The sequence below is a fragment of the Homalodisca vitripennis genome, chromosome 3 (genome assembly GCF_021130785.1).
Source record: "Homalodisca vitripennis isolate AUS2020 chromosome 3, UT_GWSS_2.1, whole genome shotgun sequence".
Taxonomy (NCBI): domain Eukaryota; kingdom Metazoa; phylum Arthropoda; class Insecta; order Hemiptera; family Cicadellidae; genus Homalodisca; species Homalodisca vitripennis.
In genome coordinates, this window is record NC_060209.1 from 12,910,894 (window position 1) to 12,935,657 (window position 24,764).

A 24,764-nucleotide genomic window follows, 5' to 3' on the forward strand; every position below is an offset into this window, starting at 1 on the left:
TATATTGTATTATGTCTATAAAGAATAACAAATCATCCTTATTTTACATACACTGAAGTGTGATAATATGGTGTAATAACGGATAATTGCATGGGTTGGGATTTTAAAATTGATTAGTTATATATAATATTTGAAAAATCATTCTGCATATCATTTACACTGTAATAAGCTTTTTCTATGATGAGGTTTACTACTTTGAAAATTATTATTTTTAAACTCTTTTAGTGATAAAGGTAAACAATTATATAAGCGAATTCTCATATGCAGGGTGTTTATTTGAAAACTTCAAACTCGTATTAAAAGACTTATAGCCCAAGTATGAAAATTCTGTAAACAGGAGTGTATAGTACTAATTGGAGGAACAAAAACAAAATATACATTAAAAATGGGAGTACTCACCCCATACCCAAAATTTTGAAATGGCAACTAATACCTTATGATAATACCTTATGACATCTCAAATTGGAGCTCATAAAAATGCTGTATTTTGGTAAAAAAAATTTTAATCGGCCAAGCCGTTTGGTATCAGCAGCCAATAATGTAATTTCTTACATTACAATTATTAGTCTACTGTACTACTGCTAATAACACAACACCATTACTTACTGAATACAATGATATTGCCAAAAAGCAAAAGGTATTGTGTAATGTTAACAGGACAAGCAAGTGTCTTATCATTCTTTTATCTTTCTTATCTACAGTGTTGTTGGAGAGTGGTCTGGTAAGCCTATCTCTGGTCATGTTTCAACACACCAAGTGTCTTATCATTCTTTTATCTTTCTTATCTACAGTGTTGTTGGAGAGTGGTCTGGTAAGCCTATCTCTGGTCATGTTTCAACACACCAAACATTTGGGAATGCAGTCTCATTTGTTTAGCAACAGAGAAGATTATTTATATCTTTGGATCCGAGAATAAGTGTGCGAATAGAACTGCAAACGAATTCAACACACTACATCCTGGAAGGAATGTGTCACCTACATACATCATAGATTTAGTTACAAAATTTACTACAAGTGGTTCAGTTAATAACAAGAAAAGGTCTGGTAACAGAGTTTTTGACGAATTATCTCAAATTGAAGTGACTCATAATGTTATTGAAAACCCTAATACATCCATTCGTAAACTTGTTTTTGAAACTGGATTATCTGTTGGTTCCATTCATAAATCGTTAAAAATTAACAAATTTCATCCTTAAATCAAAGTATGTCATGAACTTAATGAAGATAATTATGACCGTCGGATTGAATTCTGTGAACAAATGAGTGCAATCATTACTGGCAATGAAAATTTTGTGAAAAACATTTGCTTTAATGATGAATGTATACTTTATGTTAACGACTTTGTTAATAAACACAATTGCCGATTTTGGTCAGACCAAAACCTACATGTATTCGTTGAAGAATCAACCCAATGGCAGATATGTTTTATTTTAAACAAGATGGAGCTAATCCACATTATGCTCTTTCTGTATGACAATGGCTAGATGCACACTACCCGGATCACTGAATCGGCAGAAGAGGATCAATTGAGTGGCCGGCAAAGTCTCCAGACTTAACACCCTTAGACTTTTTTTTTGTGGGGTCACTTGAAATCAGTAGTTTTTAAAACACATCCCACTGGTGTCCTGGACTTGAAAAAAAGGATCACTGCTAAGTGCAGATGCTTAACCAGAGAAACTTTTAGAAAGAATAGTCAAGAATAGGTATTTTTTGCTTGAATAACAATGGCTACCAATATAAACATGTGATTTGAAGTTTACAAAGGATTTACAAAAGTATTCAGTGAGTAATTTTGTTGTTATTACCAGTAGTACAGTAGTTTGTAGACTAATAATTTTTGTGCAAGAAATTACATTATAGGCTGCTGACACCAAGCGGCTTGGCCGATTTCAGTTTTTTTACCAAAATACAGCATTTTTTATGAGCTTCAATTTGAGGTGTCACAAGGTATTAGTTACAATTTTAAAATTTTGGCTTTAGGTATGGGGGGGGCATGGGGATGAGCACACCCATTTTGTAAATCTCTTTCGGTCCCTCAATTAGAATTATACACTCCCATTTACAGAATTTTGATACTTGGACTATAAGTCTTTTAAGACGAGTTTGAAGTTTTCAAATGAATACCCTGTATAGCAAAGGGCGGATCCAGAGGGGGGGCGCGAGGGGCGCGCGCCCCCCCCCCTCGGTAGTCACAAATTCAAATTTTTGTTTGTTTATAAAAGATTTAAGCTTAAAGTAATACTATATTGTTCGTTAGTAAAGGGTGCTTTCATCGGCCACACTATTCGTAATTGGTACTGTCGGTGTTTCAAACATACATTTTGTACTTAAGATTGTAGATTTAATTCGTGTATGAGTAGAGGGGAGGTGGTAACAGTGCGTATGATCACCGGAAGGGGTGGGGGAGCGGTGCGTGCGCATGAGTCGTCCTAGTCCGCCGCCCGCCCAACGATAGGCCTACACCACACCGCCTACTACGGCCACTCAGTTGATTCAGTGCGTACGTTCGTGAATATCGTGAAGTACCCGTTCGCTTGTGTTTAATAGCTTTTTGAGTGTTAACAGATTTTTGTGCAATATGGATCGTTTATCTTGTTTAAAAGACCAAAGTTAGACAGTGAAGTTCCTTCTTCAAATGTTGAGGTTTCCTTCCACCCAGCATGAGGTTTACAGACGTGCCGCTGCCACCACAATCGGCGCCATCATCCTCCAATTCACAAGTTAGTATCTCCGAAAACATGTGCTCTTTCGACATCGGTCTCACATTAACAACATCTCTAAGATGAGTGACCATACTAAGTATAGTATTTTTACTAATCATTGGAAGCCTAAAAAGGACTACATCCTCTCATGTAAAACGAGGACGGGAAGAACAAAGAAAAGCTAATATTGGCCATTTTGAAAAGTATCCATGGTTAGTTTTTTCAGAAGCTAAGCAAGGGCTATTTTGTAAAATTTTGTGCAGTACTATGCCATCAAAAGTTAGTTGGAGGACAGCATACAGTTTCATTAAAGAAATTAGTTACTGAACCTCTACAGAAATATGCTAAATTCTCAGGCAAGGACGGAGATTTAGAAAGTCACGCAGCGACACAATATCACAAAGATGCTGAAATTGACGCCAAACATTTTATATCTGTTTTTGAAAACCCTGAGGGAGAAATTCTTAATTTTGTTAAACGAAAATAGGAAGGCCCAAACCATGCAGAATCGTGCAAGGCTTGTGCCAATAATTAAAACTATTTTGTTGCATGGTAGGCAGAACATACCCCTTAGAGGTCATAGGGATGATGGCAGTTTGATTGAAGTTGGAGATGATCCAGTACAAAATGACGGCAATTTCAGGGCACTTTTGCGATTTAGAATAGATAGCGGGGATGTTCAGCTTGAAGATCATTTGAAGTCTGCAGGAGCAAACGCCACTTACATCAGCAAGACAACAGCTAACTGCCTTATAAAATGTTGTTCTGATGAAAATTTTGGAAGTGATAACTCAACGAGTATCAGAAGCTAAATATTATAGCATAATATTTGACGAATCAACAGATGCGTCTCATACTTCTCAGCTAAGCCTTAGTTTTACGTTACCTGTATAACAATGCTATAAGAGAAGACTTTGTAGGTTTTTGTTGATCTCCACGGTACGGGTACGAACTATTCTGATCAAGAAGTTGAACCTGTTATCACGGGGGAGGTTTTAGGACAGTCTGTGCTGAAATTCATGCAACAGCTTGGTTTGAACATGAATAACTGTGTAGGGATCGGTTTGTGATGGATGCTCTGTCAATATGTCTGACATGCGAGGAGCAGTGACAGAAATTAAAAAAATTGCCATAAACAGCACCTTATGTGGCTGCAGTAATCATGCATTGAATTTGGCTATTTCAAAGTGCAATAAAGTCCAAAGCGTGAGAAATGCAGTAGGCACTGTAAAAGAGATTTCTAGATTTTTTCACCTCCTCGGCCAAACGGAACTCTATTTTTGAAAAAAGTACTGGGACATCAAATGAGAGGATATTGTGAGACCCGTTGGGTAGAACGGCATGAATTCAATTTTTGAGTTTACAGAAGACCTAACAAAAATAGCCGAGGCACTTAAAATTGTCTCAAAGTGGAATGATAGCTCAAACAGCAAGCAAAGCAAATTGCTTATTGTGCTCTATCTCCACTTGCGAGTTTATAATAACTATGCATTGTCTTAGTGATATAACGGATGCAACCTGTGTTCTTAGTAAATATCTTCAGTCAGAAACCATAGACTTGTGTTCAGCAAGAGACAAAGTAATGCACACAATAAAAGTACTTCAGAATAAAAGGCAAATCCTGATCAATTCTTTTCTCTGATTTTCAATACTGCTGAAAAGACTATGGAGTCTATGGGCATAGAAAGTTCGTATTCCAAGAATTGTGGGACAGCAAGTAAATAGACCAAAACTACCCCTCAACGTCCAGTGACAGTCGGGAATGTACAATACAACATTGGAAAAAATCCGCATACATAACAATCCTGGATAACATTATTGCAGATATGACAGATAGATTTTCAAGCGATTCACTGGAGTGTTATATGCTGCTGAACCTAACCGTTCCGACAAACTTGGACAAAATAGTGGATATGAAATCTAGTTTTGAGCCCATATGTATGAAGTATTGCAGTTTAGTGTCATTGAACAAAAACACGATGCTACTGAAACTTATGAACGAAGTATGCTCCCTCAAGAACATTCCTAATTATAATGAATTTTAAGACTATAACTAAAGCAATGAAATGTTTTTGAAGCATTAAAATGAAAACAGCCTACCCTCTTCTAAGGCTTTGGTACAAATTCTGCTTACTCTTCCAATTTCAATAGGTAAGTAATTTTTTGTTTATACTATTTTTTCAAAATTATTTATTAGCAGATAATTTCTAAAACCAGTAAAACTAATAGTATTTTCTTAAATCGTGTGGTTGTTAGTAAAAAGTATTTTTTTTCATTGGTATGAAACATTTGACCTTTTTTGCCAATCTATTAGAACTTATTGTTTTTTCCAACAGCAACGGCAGAACGATCTTTTTCAACTCTGAGAAAATTGAAGTCATGGATCAGAACAAGGATGGCAGAGGATAGGTTGACTGGACTCGCTCTGCTAAACGTGCACAGGGACATCGAAGTATGCCCCGAAAAAGTCATTAACAGATTTGCAAGCCAAAAAAACAGAAGACTCGATTTTGTACTTTAAAGATAAAATTTTGTATTTTTACAACTTTTGTCAGATTATATACAGTTTATTGGAAATATTACATTGTTTTCATTTATCACTTTAGCCCTTTTTTTCATTAGTATACAATAATAACATTATATGTCAAATTACAGAGCTTTGACTACCAACATTGAATCATATGTGTAAAAAATCTCCCAAAAAATCTCAGACCGCCCCCCCCCCTCACAAAAATCCTGGATCCGCCCTTGCTGTATAGTGGACTTTTTTCAAATAAGAAGTTTTGAATTAGGAAGGCAAGATGATTTTTGTGTTTAGTATTATGATTACACTGATTTTTGTATTGGTCTAAGGTGTTTGGATTTTTATGGACTAAGTTCAACAATTCAAAAAGATATAAACCTGGTAGTGAGTGTATTTTAGATTTTTTGAATGGTGGTCTGCAGCTCTCTCTAAAGTTTGCACCAACCATTGCTCTCTGAACAGCTTTTTGGGCTAGAATACTTTTTCAAAATCAGGAGATGAACCCCAGAGCACAATACCGTACTTCAGAATCGATTGTACATAGGCATAGAATACAATTTTACAAGTAGAAATAGATACTGAATCTGCTAATATTTTCAGTTAACCTCCCAATTTTGGCAGGATAGTATGTTATATATCCAGCTTATTGATCTGTCAGTTACCCTGGTTGGTTCTTTTTTATTTAATATATATCCAAATTGTTTTACTAACTATTGAAACTTTTCTGTGGTCTTGTCATGCTTAATTAAATTTATATTGAAGTCTGATTTAATTATAAACTGTTTTGATTTTATTTGTTTTTCAAGTTTTTGCACGAGAAGCTTTATTTTCTCTAAGAATGTATTTGTTATTAAATGACCAGGTGATCTGTATACTGTAATAAGTAAAACATTTAATGGTTTTATTTCAATAAAGGATCCCTCAAAAACAAATTGTTCAAATAAGCTCTATTGCTGGCTCTTCAACATTTGGTGTTTGCTCTTGAGATAATACGAGAATAGATGACAATACAACTACAAGAACTGTCCGTAATTGCCCCCAGAATAAAAACAGAATTAATGTTACCGTATCAATTGCTGGCTCTTCAACATTTGGGGTTTGCTCTTGAGATAATACGAGAATAGATGACAATACAACTACAAGAACTGTCCGTAATTGCCCCCATAATAAAAACAGAATTAATGTTATCAATTGCTGGCTCTTCAACATTTGGTGTTTGCTCTTGAGATAATACGAGAATAGATGACAATACAACTACAAGAACTGCCCGTAATTGCCCCCATAATAAAAACAGAATTAATGTTATCAATTGCTGGCTCTTCAACATTTGGTGTTTGCTCTTGAGATAATACAAGAATAGATGACAATACAACTACAAGAACTGTCCGTAATTGCCCCCAGAATAAAAACAGAATTAATGTTAACTATCAATTGCTGGCTCTTCAACATTTGGGGTTTGCTCTTGAGATAATACGAGAATAGATGACAATACAACTACAAGAACTGTCCGTAATTGCCCCCAGAATAAAAACAGAATTAATGTTATCAATTGCTGGCTCTTCAACATTTGGGGTTTGCTCTTGAGATAATACGAGAATAGATGACAATACAACTACAAGAACTGTCCGTAATTGCCCCCAGAATAAAAACAGAATTAATGTTATCAATTGCTGGCTCTTCAACATTTGGTGTTTGCTCTTGAGATAATACAAGAATAGATGACAATACAACTACAAGAACTGTCCGTAATTGCCCCCAGAATAAAAACAGAATTAATGTTATCAATTGCTGGCTCTTCAACATTTGGTGTTTGCTCTTACGATAATACAAGAATAGATGATAACACAACTACAAGAACTGTCCGTAATTGCCCCCAGAATAAAAACAGAATTAATGTTATCAATTGCTGGCTCTTCAACATTTGGTGTTTGCTCTTACGATAATACGAGAATAGATGACAATACAACTACAAGAGCTTTCCGTAATTTCCCCCAGAATAATTATCAATTGCTGGCTCTTCAACATTTGGTGTTCGCTCTTACGATAATACAAGAATAGATGATAACACAACTACAAAGAAAATACAAGAGGGGCTGTGTGTGGTTCAAGTAACCTTTTTGTTAGATTATAGTTACGGACTACGAAACAAAATGACGTATCATATATGCTGGACTATCTGATTTGAACAGTTCAAATTAGTGAAGAGATTAGTGTCCTAATTCTTCCTCATGGATCTCGATAGGAGGCGGCCCCTACTCCCTAACCTTACCCAACCTGAATATCCTGTCACTCCGGAAACAGCGCTAAGGTTCTTATAGGACTAAGTGCAATTTACGAGCTTCTTGTTCTAAAAGAAAAAAAAAAAAACTAGAAACTTAGAAAACCTAGTTGCACCAAGTATTAGATTGAACAAAATACTGAAAAGTTAACAATACCAACAATTGAGATTATTTAGTAGGTTAACCCATTGCGGATCACTGACGAGCTGGGCTCGTCACGCAGCGGCCGGGCCTAACGGCACGGTGACGAGCTGAGGTCGCAAAAGTGGTCTGCTTTTAAATTTCCCTCCAAATAGTTCTTTTAATGTCTGATAGATCGGGCGATCGTCTTCACTTGTCTACTAAGAGTGTTTAACAACAGTCTACGTTAACAACAGTCTACGTTTAGAATTTTCAAAAGTTTTATAAATATCCTACAGATCGCAGTTGTATGTCGAAGTTGAAAAATCATTCATATGAATTTACTCTCTGCTTTTTAGCGCTTCTGATTGGGTATTTTCCTCAGTTGTTATTATAATACTTTTGAGGTTAGTAACACAACTAAATGACGCAGACGTACATGTTGGTGGGTTTAGTCGTAGACAATGGCCCGGATGTTGCAATCGATTCGCCCGATCTGCTTTATTTAGACTATGATTCAGACATCATCCCTGCCACGCCGTAACCTTGCTCGCATGTGATCGTTCCTACATCACGGAAACCCCAGCAGGCCCATGTTCCATCTGAACGAATACCTTCGCAGCTGAATTTTCTAGTATACAATAGCGAGCGATACAATGTGTCGCACCATTGCTGTTCGTGCGGCTGCTGACCGTGAATTAATTCGCGCCCGCTGGTGCCCGCGCGCCAAAACAATACGATCCGCAATGGGTTAACGATTAATTAAAGACTTTACTTTTACCAAGATTTTATTTTTAAATTATTAACATTGTTCTAGTACATAAAATAGATTTAGGAAATTTAGATATATTCTGAAGAAGCCTATTGTAATTTGTACAAATTATTTAATGGCTAATAAAGATTCTTAATTCTTGATTCATACAACCTAGGATCGCTTTGTGCTTTTTGGAACCCCAAACTAAGTTAATATTTCAGTGCAAGTTCAAAATTAGTTTTTTATCTATTGTAAAATTTAAAATATTAATCATCAGTAAAATATTGCCATATAAAAATTGACTCAATAAGTTTTTTTATTCATCAAAAAACCTACCACTCTCTACACCAATTTCCAAAATATAACTTTTTAAAATTAGTTATTAATGTATTTATTATTTCGTAGTGAATATAATTCTCTAAATTTGTGTATATTTAGAAAACATTCAGTGAAAGGATTTTTTTGTTTGTAAATAATGGTACAAAATTTAGCCTTTCTTGTACTATTTGTGTTGTACTAAATGTATAACCTGGCTACCATTAGATGTTTTCTGAAATAAGATAAAATGAAGAATAAGTTGGCTATATCAGAGTCTAACATTTGCTATATTACCACACTTTACCAAGGTGCAGTTCCACCACTTTTCAAAAATTAAAAAAATTTTAGTTCAATATTTGTACATAATCGTATTATCTTAAATTACTTTTTGTGATTTTGTGGTCTACTACACATTGTACAAAATTTGAGAGCAATAAAATAAATTACAAACTTTATTGCAGTAAGAGCCACAGACTAAAATATAAATACAGTTGAACCTCTCGATATATCAAACCTCAAGAGCAAATACAAATCTTCGGTATATCGAAAATGTCAATACAATGAGGTTTGATACATCAAGGTTGTCTGGCAAAGACTTTAGAGCTCAATTTTGGTTCTGTTATTCATTATATCGGGGTTAAATCTGCAGATTTTGATATATAGAAGTCTACAGTAATGATGTAGGCTTGATTATGAATACTTTATGAATGTGTAGTAAAAGATTATAACAAGTATTGTACATAAATTTAAACTAATAGAGGTACAATTAACATTCAAACTTCAATCTATCAAGGAATTCAATATTTTGAGGTTCTAAATATCAAGGTTCCATTGTATAGATAAAAAAGTAGTATGATTATATAATTATATATATATATATATATATATATAAACAATCTTGGACTCAGAGAAACTTACCTCAAAGCGTTTGGATTCGTCTGCAAAGAATTGATTAACTTTAAACAATCTGGATCATTCAGCATTTCTGCAGTCCTTGGATCATTGCGCAGTTTAATAAATATGTCCGGTGATTTAAAGGGGCTTTTAAAACTTGCCATTGGATCATCTACAAAAAAGTTATTTGTCAAGGTATTATTTTAAAAATAAAAATAATACATAGTACATTCACACAATCCCTAATAACTCACAATGCTAAAAGATTACAACAACTTTATTTATTTCTACATTATTGGGGCTTTGATCTAAATTTAAATATTCAAATTGGAATTTTTTGATTTTTAAACTACGAGGGGGGTTTGATAAGTCAGTGACTTTTTTAATTTCTTGCACAGTAACTTTAAATGCAACAGTGCTGCAGTCAGCTGTAATCCATCAGTGGACAACTTTCTAATTTTGGGTAAGCTGCATCGTGCAGTTGGCGTTTGATAGCCGTTCAAAGCAGACAACCTCGTGAATTTTCACGAAAATCGAAAAAAAAAATTAATTTTATGTGCTGATTAAGCATTACTTTGTGCATAAAAAATCCATTACTGAGACTAAGGAAAGACTTGATAAATACTACGAAGACTCAGTACCTTCAATTTCGATGGTTAACCCTTTGAGTGCCAAGGGCCGATTTAATCGGCCTAGCAACGTTTCCGCATAGTGCCAAGGGCCGACGTAATCGGCCCGATGGTATTGACGAAAATTGCCAAGGGCCGACTAGATCGGCCTTTCCAATATTGGCCATCCTGTTGGTAAATATTAACGTATAATATCGTAAAACGTATCAAGTTAAAGCCCAAGAAATGTTCGACATAATTCACGTAGTGATAGTTTGTATATATAGTATACAATATTTTTATGTAGCTGATATCTAGAAGCCTGTGGCGGGAACCGCCTGTTGTCACGCCGTAGTCGTTTTGTTTACGTTCAGTTGTTTTAATTTGCTAGCTGTCTATTGTGGCTGTGTTGACATTTTGATTAATGTTTTAAAAGTTTCCTACTTTTATTACTTCAGTTCAATTTCATTATTGAATAAGGTATAGTTTGCCGAAATGAGTAAAAGGAACAGATCACCCTTAAGCGAAAATAGGTCAGATTCCGTTATATGCCCCCAACGCTTAAACTTTTTTCAATGAACTTAGAACTTTATAACACAATATAGTTGAGTAACAAAACTAACATTATGCCCCCAACGCTAATTTAACTAAACTAACCTAAACTTAAATATAATCATGTGATGCCGCGCGGCCTGCCGTAATCGGGATTCTCGACAAAGATAAGATAACAGCGACAACAATACCGATCGCAATACCTGGAAATGCTTGTAGATTGATGGAATGTTAGTTCTGTTACTCAACTACATCGTTTTATAATGTTCTAAGTTTATTGAAAAAAGTTTAATCGTTGGGGGCATATAACGGAATCTGACCGCAAAAATACATTAAAATACATTAATTTATTCTTATGATAAAAACACTCACTCAGTTATTTCATCTGAATGATTTAGTATAATAGGCCTAATGAAATAAGCCCAAAGTAATTAATTTATGTCTGTTCATAATAAATAAATAACAGTTGTATAATCTACCTTGATTTAATTTCTTAAAACTAGTAAAATATATTTTACATGAACAAGAGTAAGCGTGCATGTTGGGGCAGGTTTTCAGCATTTTGCAGCAATATATAAAAAAAAATTCAAAACTCCGTTATATATAAATGTATTTTTATGAAACTTGGTACATGTATTCCAACTAACATGGGGAACATAAAATTGGCACATAAAACTCATAAAACAAAAATAAATAAATACTTTTTGTATCTTAAACAAAAAAAATGTGTTTTTTTTGTTTTTTTATTTTTTCTTACACATATATAAATATATTTTTTTTTATTTATGGTCAAAATGTATATATACCAATGTTTAGCCCGTATCTTGCACTAAATAATAAAGCAAAAAGTGTCCCATTATGTTAATATTTAAGGAAGATGTTAATTTTGTAGTAAAATACTGCAGTAACATAAAAATAGTGCTTGGCACTGAGGGGAATGGCCTGTCACAAATGACTGGCACCGGCTGCATGACCTTCGCCACTTCGCGTGGCACTCAAAGGGTTAAGAAGTGGTTTACAAAGTTCTGTTGTGGCCATACCAGCACTAGTGATGTTGAACGTTAAGGTTGTCCAAAAGAAGTGATCACGTCGGAAATCGTCAATAAAATCCATGGATTGATATTAGACAATCGCAAAATGACAGTGCGTTAGTTAGCTCTTGATGTAGGTATCTCAACTAAAAGGGTAAATCACATTTTACACCAATACTTGGACATGAAAAAACCTTTCCGCAAGATGGGTGCCACAATTACTCACACTCGACCATAAGCGCAACCGTGTGACCACTTTAAAAGTGTTTCAGCAATGTTCAGCCGTAGCCTCGACGAGTTTTGGCACTGTTATGTAACTGAGACGAAACATAGATCCATCTCAACGCGAAAAAAACCAAGAAACAATCGAAACAGTGGGTTGCTCGGGGTGAGTCTTACAACTAACAAGGTCATGACCACAGTTTTTTGGGATGCATGGGGTGTCATTCACATTGATTACCTTGAGAAGGGTAAAAGGATCACCATTGAATATTATTCAGAGTTTTTGGAAAGATTCAACATAATCTGAAGCAAAAACATTTGCATTTGGCGAAGAAGAAAGTGCTGTTCCATCAAAACAATGCATGTGTGACACTTGTCTAGTAACGATGGCAAAAATTCTTCAATTAGGCTAAGAACTGCCACCCCATCCATCCAGCAAATTCTCCAGATCTAACCCCCTGCGACTATTTCCTGTTTCCAAACCTAAATAAATGGCTGGGCGGTAGGAGATTTGGTTCGAATGAAGAAGTCATTACTGAAATAAATGCTTATTTTGAAAGCCTTGAGAAAACTTGACTAAAAACAAACAAAAATTAAAAGAAACTAAGAGGAAACTTCAGTAAAAATGCTACTGAACTATTCAAATCATTGTTAAACAACCAAAACTGGGAAAAGGTCTTTTTAAGCAGAGGATTTCAATCTTGTCTACAATGTATTTCACAATACAATACAAACTTGTCTTGACATTGCCTGTCCATTCACAAAATCATTACAGAAAGGCTATTCAACAAGACAGTGCTGGGATGGTGAATATAGCAAACTGAAAGGTAATCTACAAGCCCTGGAACACAAACTCTGCACAGGATGAGATGAAGATAAAAAAGCCACAGCGACAAAGAAAAAGGATTACGATTGTAAACTAAAAACATTAAAATTATTAAACTAAAAGCAGCAAAATTATAACCATATAAACACAAATCAGATAATAAATCTAAAGCACTTTAGCAAGTGATAAATGCTGCAAAGGGAGCTGTGGCTAAGTCAAATAACCAACTTAAATTGAAAGTCAATGGAAACACCATAGAAGACCCAGTAGAAATGGCAAATTCTTTTAACAAACACTTTACAACAATAGCAGAAAAGACACTTCAAAACAACAACATTAACCAAAGCAATAATACCAATTACATAGCACCAATAACAAATAGAACATTTCATTTTCTACCAATAGCAGCAAACCAAGTCAAGTCATAGACAGTTTGAAACCAAAAACCTCCTCAGGCATAGATGACATATCAGCCAAAGTAACAAAACACTGCAAAAAAGAACTAACTGTACCACTGACAAACATCGTAAATAAATCACTTCAACAAGGAATCTTCCTGACCAACTAAAAATCTCCAAGTTTATCCCAAATACAAGAAAGGACCAACAATAGAAATTAATAGCTACCGCCCAATCTCCCCCATACCAACTTTTTCAAAAATAATTGAAAAGATTGTAATGGAACAACTCCTGCACTTCCTCAACCACAACAAGCTGCTTACACACCAACAGCACGGATTCCTTAAGGACAAATTGACGACCACAGCCCTGATACAGCTTGTCGAGTACATCCTGGACAGGCTGGAGGAGGGCTGTGCAGTTACTAGTATTTTTCAGGACATCACCAAGGCTTTTGATTGTCTAAGTCATGACTGTCTAATCAGAAAAATGAAATCCCTGGGCATAGCTGGAAAATCAGCACACTGGTTCTTCAGCTATCCGAGTGGCAGAAAACAACTCGTTGAGCTGCGGCACGCTGCTGGTGATACAACAGAAAGGGCCCACTCTAAACTACTCCAAGTAAAACGAGGGGTACCGCAAGGCTCAGTCTTGGGACCAGTATTATTTCTACTATTAACAAACAACCTGCCAACTCATCTGCAAGGACCCTGTCAAATAGTAATGTATACAGACGATGACGGTTGTCACACTTGCAGAAAAACAAAATGAGTTACTGACTACTAACACTGTAGCAGCTATCAATTTAGGTAATCTAAAGAATACTGTGCTCCCAGTGACTTCCTCAATGACACTAAAATTGTTCAAATAGTCTTTAACACTAAAAATAAAAATACAAAAGGAAGAATACTGGAAAGTACTGGAATATAAAAACCAACACCAAGCACCTTGGCATCATAATCGACTCCAGCATGTCGTGGAAACCACACACAGTCCAGCTGTGCAAGAAGATTTGATTTCAGATTTGATTGACTCTAAAGACAGTGGAAAATACAACTCCATTGTTATGTTGGATTATTCGCAGGCATTTGACTCAATTAGTCACAAAATGTTGTTGGCCAAGATGCACTATTACAGCTTTGGAGAAAACGCTATTGAGTGGGTGAAGTCTTATCTTGGAGGAAGAAGCCAGGTGACAAGGGTTGAGGGCGAGACATCTGCCTCTCTAAGTAGGGAGCGAGGTGTGCCTCAGGGAAGTTGTCTTGGTCCTGTACTGTTTAACCTGTACACCTCTGACTTCCCAAAGTGTATTAAACATTGTACGGCTCATATGTATGCTGATGACTGCCAGTTGCATTTGTCCTATGACCCTAGCTCAGTTCAGGTGGCTTTTGCCCATATAAACTCTGATCTTGAAAACATCAGTAAATGGTCTGTAGACAATGGGTTATAGCTCAATGTTGGCAAGTGCACTGTCCTTCATACTATTACCACACAACACAATACAGGCCTTGACAGACAGTGGTATGGGGATTGCTCTTGATGGGGAGTTTTTGACCTTGAGTGACAGGGTGAAAACGCTCGGCATCATGCTTGATAGCGATTTAACATTCTCTGAACACGTCACTTATGTCATACAACGTGCACTTGGCAGATTAAGAGGTCTATACAGATTCAGATCTCTACTGCCGGAATTTGCGAAGCTTCAGCTTATGCAGTCGATGGTTTTTTCCGTCATTTATTACTGCTATCCAGCCTATGGTAACAGCATCTCGCGTGGGGACGTAGAACGTATTCAGAGACTTCAAAACTCTGCGGTGCGTTTCATTTTCAACTTGAAACGTTTTGATCACGTGTCCCCCCTTTCGAGATGCTGCCAGCTTGCTACCAGTGGAGTCCGTCTGCAGGATGTTGACTTGCTCATTGGTCCACAAGGTCCTATCACACCAGGAACCGCAGTACCTGAGCGAGCGGTTGTTGTTCCGGGAGGGGGTCTCGCAACACAGTACCCGCCATGGCTACCTTCTTGACTTTCGAAAAGTCAGGCATGAAGTCGGGAGAAAAAGTTTTTCGTTCGTATTTCGGCCCTAAATTGTACAATGATTTCCCCCTTAGCCTTAAGCAATACAGTTGCAATTCTTTTAAATTAAAACTTAAGGACTACATATGTGGTGATAAATAACGTATTTAAGTTGTTAGTGTATAAGTTTTAGTATTTAGTATAATCCAATGTTGTTCCTTTTAGTTTTAATCACAAGTCTTTGTTATTTAGTATTTAAGGCCATTAAATGACTTGAGTTGTTCTGCAAAACAGTGTATGTACTGAGAAACGCTTGTAAATAAAGGCACTTTGATTGATTGATTGATTGATTGAAGATCAGTTCAGGCTTACCTGATTCGCAGACTCAAGCAAATAAGCACCCCAGAGGCTACAAGAACTTAATACTTTGCCTTTCTTGAATCCCACCTAAGATACGGCACAGCTACATGGGGAGGAACCACCGCAACTAACCTTGAAAGAGTCCTCACTTGAGCAAAGAGAAAGCTGCCGAACAGTGTTTGTCGAGTTAAAGATCCTCACAGTAGTGGTCATCATCCACACATTCTCCACACAACAACTGAGACATAGAGATATCCATCAATACCACACTAGCCATGCCTCAGACTTTGCCCTGCCTCCTCATCACCTCAGCAAGTACAGCAAAAAAACCATCATACATTGGAGCAAAACTTCTCAACCTGTTACCAGAGGACCTGTAGAACACCCCACCCCAGAAGCTGAAGAAACACCTAACTAACTGGCTGCTGAAGAATCCCTTCTACTCAGTGGAAGAATACCTGAAGGAAATACCACTGGACACAGATGTAACATCAAAACAATAAAATAAACACTAATACTGAAGACTCATTTTAAATAAACCTACAATGTAAAATATTTATAACTTGACGCTAATACTAATCTCCAAGATTATGTTAATAAAGATATTTTCTATTGTCTATTCTAAATCTTATTATTTGGAAGGAATACAAAAATTAGAAAAACCCTGGACTAAAAGTAAAAAAAAGTGTAAAAAGGAGATTATTTGAAAAATAAAATGTATATTTGTCAAAATTTGTTTTATTCCAAACATCACTGACTTACTTATCAAACAGCCCTCGTATAAGCTAGACTTTCTTCATAAAATCTGACTTACTAGTAAAAACTATGTTAAAAGCAAAATTATATTGTTAAAAAGGCTTTAACTACTATAAATTTGTTATTTGGTACCCTTAAAGGATATTCAATTAATCCAAACACCCATAACAGAATGGGCAGAATTTTTCGTTGACAATGAACATCTTACTATTGCCTGTATCTCAATTTATCTTTCCACCTAAAGCCACTTTGCTTTTTCTTTTACTTTCATGTCAGAAACAATACTTTTAAGATATTTAAACTAAACATAGCATAATTTAAAATGTCATCATCATCATCGTTAAGACGTTTCCGTTCTCACGGGTCGTCGTACACAGCCTCCTCCACTTTAGTCTATCGTTCCATGTCTCCTCTTCATCCACCTGTATTTTCTGTAGTCCCCTTCTCTCTATGTCTTTCCACACTTGGTCCTCCCATCTTCCTCTCGGTCTTCTTCCTCCTTCCTCCTTCTCCAGTGCTATTCTAGGCATTCTATTATCTCCCATCCTCTTCACATGCCCCATCCACTGTATTCTTCTTCCTTCCATTGTCTCTTGCAGTGAAACTACCTTCAATCTTTCTCTGGTTATTTCGTTCCTTATTCTATCTCTTCTTGTAGTCTTCTCTATCCCTCTTAAAAATCTCATTTCTGCAGCTTGCAATCTGCTTAAATCATTTTTAGTCCACGTCCACGTCTCTGCTCCATATAATAAAATTGGTTGGAAATAAGATTTATACATCAATACTTTTGATTCTTTCCCAATGTTCCAACTCCACACAATCTTCTTTACCATATTGAAAAACTTTCCACTCTTCCATATTCTGTTTCCTATCTCTTCTCTTATTGAGCCCCTATCTGTTATGATACTTCCTAAATAACAGAATTCCTTCACCTTTTCAAGTCTTTTTCCTTCAACTAACACGTCTTTGTTATTTCCATCCCTTCTCTCTACTTTCATTACTTTACATTTTTGTAAGTAATTTTTGTCCTTCTAAGTCCAACCCCTCGTCCTCGTCGTGAGGGACGGGCAACGGCTCAAAGAGACGGCTAACGGGGCTCTGGTGAAGCTACGTCAGGTCTAGCAAGCCGGTAGTGGATAAAACTTGCTTTCAAAAATAAGAACAGCCTCGGAAAGGATGGAATTTAAAATGTATGCACTTGAAATAGGATAAAGATAGAAATATTTTATATATTACTTTGTATTATTTTATTTATTTTGTCTTTGTAACACTTACAACACTTACACTGATTTTGGTGAATCCAGTAGGTACTTAAAAACATATAAAAATATTTTTAACTATTTAGTTCACTATTGCACGATAGTTCATTCTCTCACAGTCAATTCAAATTGCCTTACATGAAACACTCAGAATATTTGTTAAATAATTTTAGTTTTGTAAAGATGTTGATGAGTTCTAGTTTCCAGATGCTGGCTTACCTGTAAATTGGCCCATCATCTGAGCCTGAACTTCCGCTAGGCCCTCCTTCATCTGGGCATTATTTGGGTCATATTTCAATCCTTCTTCATACGCTTTAACAGATTCCTCAAAACGGCCCAAGTAAGCCAACGCACTTCCTTTTCTTGAATAGCCCTAAACAATACAATATGATTCTTATAACAGAATCCAATCTAATATTGAATCCAGTTTTACTAGCTTAGACATTGAATAATAAATAAGGTAATTTTTCATTTCATTTCACCAACTACATAAATTGCATTTAACAATATCAGGGATGCTTAGACAATGTTCACATAGTGCTAACAATAACTGATTCTCAACCTCAGCCCACATCTGACAAGCACGATCACTGCCAACTGTTAATTTGATGATCGACACAACAGTTATATAAGAAAGGTTTTTCCAATATTTTAGCACTATTAATTTGGTATTAATAAATGTCTAGTTAATGAATTTAATATTTTAGTTTTGGTGGCTAAGATAACAATATATCTTATTATAATAAATCAATAGTTTGAATTTTTCCTATTACTATTATTTTAGCATGAGACATTTTGAGAAGTGAAATATGAATTTACAGAGCCAACACCTACCTTAGCCCAGTCAGGCTTCAGCTGTACAGTTTTCTCAGCATCTTCTAGTGCTTTCTGATAAGAACCAGCTTTTGCATAAGCCGCTGACCGATTGGAGAACAAAACATGATTTTTTGAATCCAACGATATTGCCTCGGTATAGCATTGTATTGCTTCATCACAGTTATTAGATTGGAGAGCAGCATTTCCCTTGTCTTTGAGTTCCGTTACCTGTAACAACATTTACATGTTTTACATGATACACTTTATATGCTGTTAAGTGTCATCCAGTTAAGCCAGAGATATATCTTATATACCATACAAAGGAAAATAAAAATAATCCCTCATATTATGATCAAAAAGCACATTACTAAATGACTTAACCACATGTTGTACTTTTTATAAATTTAAGTCTCATGAGAGTTGTTTTGTTTACGACCTCCAATCTCACTGCATGATGGCAAGACATATGGCAAAACCGCAGTAGTCGATCATGCATCTTTCCCGCAACAACATTTGTCACCACTAAATTTAATTAGTCAGAATGATAATCGCATAAACATGGCCGCCTCTATTGATTCTTCCACTAGGTGCAAATTTTATTCATTTCCTGCAACCGCAGAAGTGAATAGTGCAGCAGAAATCTACTGGAGAATCTTCCGTGTTTACGGAAAACATAAGATAAGAGATGGTATTGTTCGTGAATCATGTTGCCATTTTTCAAATGATAGATTGTCAAATTCAAGAGTCAATTACAGAAATTTCAAAGCTGAAGCCATTTTTGTAGATGTCAGTCAACATCTTTGGCTTTCTACACAACTTACGTACAACACCATCATTCACAATGTTTACTCCATAAACACGGCACATTCTCCTATGGATTTCTGCTGCACTTTTCATTTCTGTGCTTGCAGGAATTGAATAAAACTCCTAAGTTACATTTGGCAGGAGAATCAATGTTTATGCAATCGTAGCTCAGCACAAACTAGCTACTCGAACTCGGCAGTGACAAATGTAACGGTGAATATACTCGATCAACTACTGCCCACACTGCAGACTTATCACATGTCTGGCCATCATGGCTTGAGATTGGAGGTTGAATATAAAAAACGGCTCTTGTACCTTGAGATCGGAGGTTGAATGTAAAAAACTGTTCTTGTACATACATTCTTGAAAGTATCCGACAGTCTTTCAAGCGGAGGTCGCAGCCATTATGGAATGTGCTCATGAGAATCTCGTCTGCGATATAGGGGCAAGACGATTAACATTTTCACGGACAGTCAGGCAGCGCTGATGGCGCTGGATTCTTGCGCAATCAAATCCAAACTGGTTTGGGATTGCTATCAGACCGTTTCCTCCCTTGCCAGAATCAACAATGTAACCGTTTGTTGGGTTCCTGGTCATGAGGGGATTCCTGGGAACGAAATAGCTGATGCCCTGGCCAACCAGGGCTCAGCAACAATTATGACGGGCCCTCAAACCATTCTGCGGTGTTCCAAGGTGTGAATCCTCCAGGGTTGTCTCGAAATGGATTCGCACGGAGCATGGGAGAAGGTGGAGGTTGCATCCGGGTTTGAGAGTGAGTAGAATGGTATTACAGTCACCTTCCTCCAAGGTGGCCTCGGACCTTCTCTCATTAAACAGATCAATGTCTTCTAAGGTCATTGGTCTCATTACGGGGCATGGTCACCTGAAGAAGCATCTACACAGAGTTGGCATTCTTCAGGAGGATCCGCTCTGTGGAAGGTGTAATGAGCAGGAGGAGACTGCTGAGCACCTGCTCTTTGATTGCCCTGCAATAGCAAGAGAGCGGTATGCCATCTTTGGTAGCTTGAACAGGGGTGGCGAGTTTTCCCAGGAGGACTTGATAGGTTGTTTTCGGCGGTTTGTTGAACTGCTGAAGTTGTAGACTGGTAGTCCTCATGGTGTTTCCGGGTGTGCGCAAAAGGCCCTTGAGGCTTAAGTGCATGGCAGTAGGCCGCCCACGAAAAAAAAAAAAAAAAAAAAGAAAAAAAAAGGATAACACCTTTTAGCTCACTGGCCACGAGATTGAGGTAAACAGGATTCACATTAATCAGCCAAAGTTTGCAGGAGTTTACTTTCTTAAAATAACTTTTATGCTATAATAAATATTTTAGAACATAATAATGAATAAACTAGTATTATATTCATTGTTTGATTTATATTTACAAAATTATTGAAATTTTTATCATTTTTCAGTTTTACAAAAAAAGTTATTTACAATATGTTTGTTTCGCATTGAAAACTATTTTCCATTTTATATAAATGGTATTTATGAAATTGAATTAATTAATGAATGAGAATTTCCTAGTGTCACAGATAAAGGATTTAATAAAGTACACAACAATATTTAAAATAATGCCCTAAAAGTTTTAAATTGCCCTTTGTAACAACTCTTTTATTGCATAAATAAGGTTGGTCAAAGAGCCATCGGTATAAAACCATTTTTTAATTTCTTGCCTCTTTTGGATTGGAGGTTTGTTGGCAGTTACATTCCCATGTTGAAGGGTTTTTACTAAGACCTCAGGCAATGAGAGCTGGAAGGCTATAAAGTGTCTCATTTCATGTGTTGTTGCAGTGCACATCCCTATGCGAAATCTCCCCCATCAGCATACATTAGAATTTGAAGGAACTTTTACAGCCTTCTTGATGATGGAGACCTGCTTGTTTTAAGATACTTTTTTGTTATAATCATGATCTATACCAATTCAATTAAAAATTTCCTTATTCAAGCACAAGTGTACATGAATGGCGTCAAACTTACTCTAATCTATTCAATTTATAAATTATAAGTTCGTAAAGTAGCAGAAACTTAAATACTTCAATTAGAACATTATTAAACCAAACAATCAACCCATCAGACAAAAATTCCCCTAATGAATAAATAGTCTATCCAATTAAAAATGTTTTGATTTTCTCTTTGAATATGTTTTTAAACTCACATGGCAAATTATTTAAAATCCTAATTCCTGCATAACTAGGTTTCTTGGCATACAGTTCTAGTCTATGACTATTATAAGCTGGTTGCTAACTATTTCTTGTGTAATAACTGTGGAAACTCCACATTTTGGGTAGTTGGTCTAAATTGCCAATGGCGCAGTGTAGCGGGTATCGCAAGATAACCAGATCAAGCAACGTCGAGCGTGGCCGCTGCTTGGATAGTTGACCGCTGAGTGATCCTGTCCTTGCAAGCGGCCCGCCTGCCCGGCCATTGGTGGTGGTTTGAAAGTCACCTTTAAGCCATTGGTCCTCAGGTTAAGTGTTAGAGAGGGCTTCTTAGCCCTAACTTCGCCTGGTAAAATAAGACATTCTTTACTTTACTTTTTTTTATTTTTTTTTTATTAATTGCCCTGAATATGAATTATCAATTGATAAATGTACAATGCGTAAACACTAGCAAATTCCAATATCGCAAATGTTCTTTTACAGAATCCTAAAAACTTAATTTCAATATTACTCGAATGGCCCTTTTTTGTAAAATTAGAATTTGATTTAAGTTACTGTTCGATGTTGCACCATATAGGGAAAGACCAAATGATATGAGATTCCACAAAAGCAAAATATATTTGTTTTAATGCTTTAAAACTGCTTAGTCTTTCCTCCACACACAACAAGGCCTTACCGTAACTAGGATTTGTCTGTAAGCTGTTTAGAGAAACTAATAGTTTTACCAAAAGTTGGTATCAAGTTTCTTGCTGGGATTGTACACAAATGCTGAAACCGGTTTGTCTATGTGATGGTTATGCCATGAAATTTAGATTCTGATGCCAGAAACAGCCAGGACTTCCAATGATCTTCCAAAAGCAATTTGGTTGGTTTTTGAGGGGTTTACCACAAGATCATTTGTGTAGATCAATACAGAAAGACCATGTTGAAGCCCACTAAGATGATACAACCAGGCTGTTTAAAATATGTTGATATAGGAGTAGAGTTGTGTCATCTGTGTACAAGAGAGGTGTGCAGTAGTTTGGTGCATGTGCGTTTATGTAATACAACTCTTCCTCTTCAATTTGGTATGCTAAACAATTGATTCTTGTCTGTGCCGGATTTATTTGCCACACACAGAGCTCAGGTTTATATAAATATAGGTATCCTATCAGCATACCTATACAGTTTCTCGCCCACCATGATCAACTTCAGCAACCATCTACATTTACTAAACTGCTGCCAGACTCTCGTCACATGAGATGATCATGGTTAATAAATCAGTACACATTCCAATCGCCATAATTCTCAGAAAAGTTACACACTCTGAACGCCAAACTCACGACAGCACATCTGGATAAATCTAATAGAACGTCCTTATTATTATCATTATTAGCAGTTAACCACAGCTTTACACGCAATTTCCAAAATCAAAGGCCATATCTTTTGTGGTGAAAGCATTTATGATGTAATATGAGCAAGTCTTACATTTTTTTTTTTTTTTAATAAGTACTTTTTTTCCCCCTTGGGGCGGCCTACCTACTGCCATGCACTTAAGCCTCAAGGGCTTTTTGCGCACCCCGGAAACACACCATGAGGCCCACCAGTCTACAACTTCAGCAATTCAACAAACCGCCGAAAACAACCTATCAAGTCCTCCTGGGAAAATTCACCACCCCTGTCCAACCTACCAAAGATGGCATACCGCTCTCTTGCTATTGCAGGGCAATCAAAGAGCAGGTGCTCAGCAGTCTCCTCCTGCTCATTACACCTTCCACAGAGCGGATCCTCCTGAAGGATGCCGACTCTGTGAAGATGCTTCCTCAGGTGACCATGCCCCGTAATGAGACCAATGACCTTAGAAGACATTGATCTGTTTAATGAGAGAAGGTCCGAAGCCACCTTGGAGGAAGGTGACTGTAATACCATTCTACTCACTCTCAAACCTGGATGCAACCTCCACCTTCTCCCATGCTCCGCGCGAATCCATTTCGAGACAACTCTAGAGGATTCACACCTTGGAACACCGCAGAACTGTTGAGGGCCCGTCATAATTGTCGCTGAGCCCTGGTTGGCCAGGGCATCAGCTCTTTCGTTCCCAAGGCTACATTGTTGATTCTGGCAAGTAGACATATTAGGTACATATTGTTTTATATCATATTTATTTTTGAGAGATTCAAAACTAAAGTAAAATTTTGAATAGTTCTCTTTTTTAGGTTTTGTTGTATAAATAAATATATACATATGTCTCAAAAACCTAATTTGGTCAAAAAGTTTCAACTTTCGTCTGATCAGATTAATTTTTTATCTTAGGTATTTCAAGTGTTATTTGACTTGTACCTTAATCAAGAAAATATATACCAACTTGAATTAAAAAGCGTCTATTTGCGGTCTGCAATGTTCCTCTATATTATATTTTAACTCTCATTCTTAGGTCACACCTATTTTCTGAGCTGTATCGTTTTTTAAATACAAGTTAAAAAAACCTTTAGATAGTTGTACCTCAAAAACCTACGAGCTGATTTTGATAAAACTTTGCATACACATTAAAGACATAGTCTACTACAATATACTTATAACTCCATTCTTAAGCCAGCCTATTTTCTGAATATAAAATCTATGTAGCTTCAAAAATAGACGCCGCCCAAAAATGAGGATTGTATTGTTGAATAATGAATAATGGACTGTCTCGAATGTGTATAGAGAATTTTATAAAAATGGGTTTGTACATTTTTGAGGTACAGCCAAAGATTTTTTACTGTATTTGGCCTATAAAATCAATTAGACTTTGTTCATTTAAAACAGGTATTTGAAGTTCTGGAATGACAGTAAATTCTATAGATTTCGTTTTTTGTTTATTCCATTTGTCTTCAAATAATCAAATTAATTTTTGTTAAAGGACTGGTTCAGTAACCAAGTTAGTAGTTCAAGAACTAGGTTATAGGAGTAGTTCAGGTTAGGAATAATTCAAGAACTAGGTTAGGAGTAGTTCATGAACCAGGTTAGGATTTGTGTAAGAGGATTAGTTCTTTCTATGGATGGAATCTATGGGCAGTTTCACATAGCTTGAAACCTAACCTATAATACTAATGTAATCTTTTCGCTAAATAAAGAAAGTCTACCGGTTGGCACATTACATAACTAAATATAAATTTTGTATTTATATAATTACGCTGTCAGCAGCTGGAACAAAAAAATTCATAATTCGTTTATTGAAGAAGAAATGCTTACATTACAGGCATTGCCCAATTACATGAACATTTTTTACAAGAACACGAAAAACAGGACTTTTTCCCTAAAATAAACCATAAAGTCACAAAATAACAGGCTATTTTCGGAGGTAGAGCATAGCTTTGTTGCTGTGTGGGCACATTTTTCAACA

General features: G+C 36.2%; 1 protein-coding gene across 1 annotated transcript in view; it reads right to left on the reverse strand.

The window, feature by feature from the left end:
- Positions 1-24,764, reverse strand: part of LOC124356585 (stress-induced-phosphoprotein 1) — a 42,440-nt gene that overhangs the window by 12,579 nt on the left and 5,097 nt on the right. The window contains exons 2-4 of the mRNA XM_046807671.1: positions 18,458-18,667; positions 17,843-17,996; positions 9,616-9,763 (exon numbers count right to left, since the gene is read on the reverse strand). Of these exons, the coding sequence (XP_046663627.1) occupies positions 9,616-9,763; positions 17,843-17,996; positions 18,458-18,667 (512 nt within the window). The remainder of the gene's footprint in view (positions 1-9,615; positions 9,764-17,842; positions 17,997-18,457; positions 18,668-24,764) is intronic.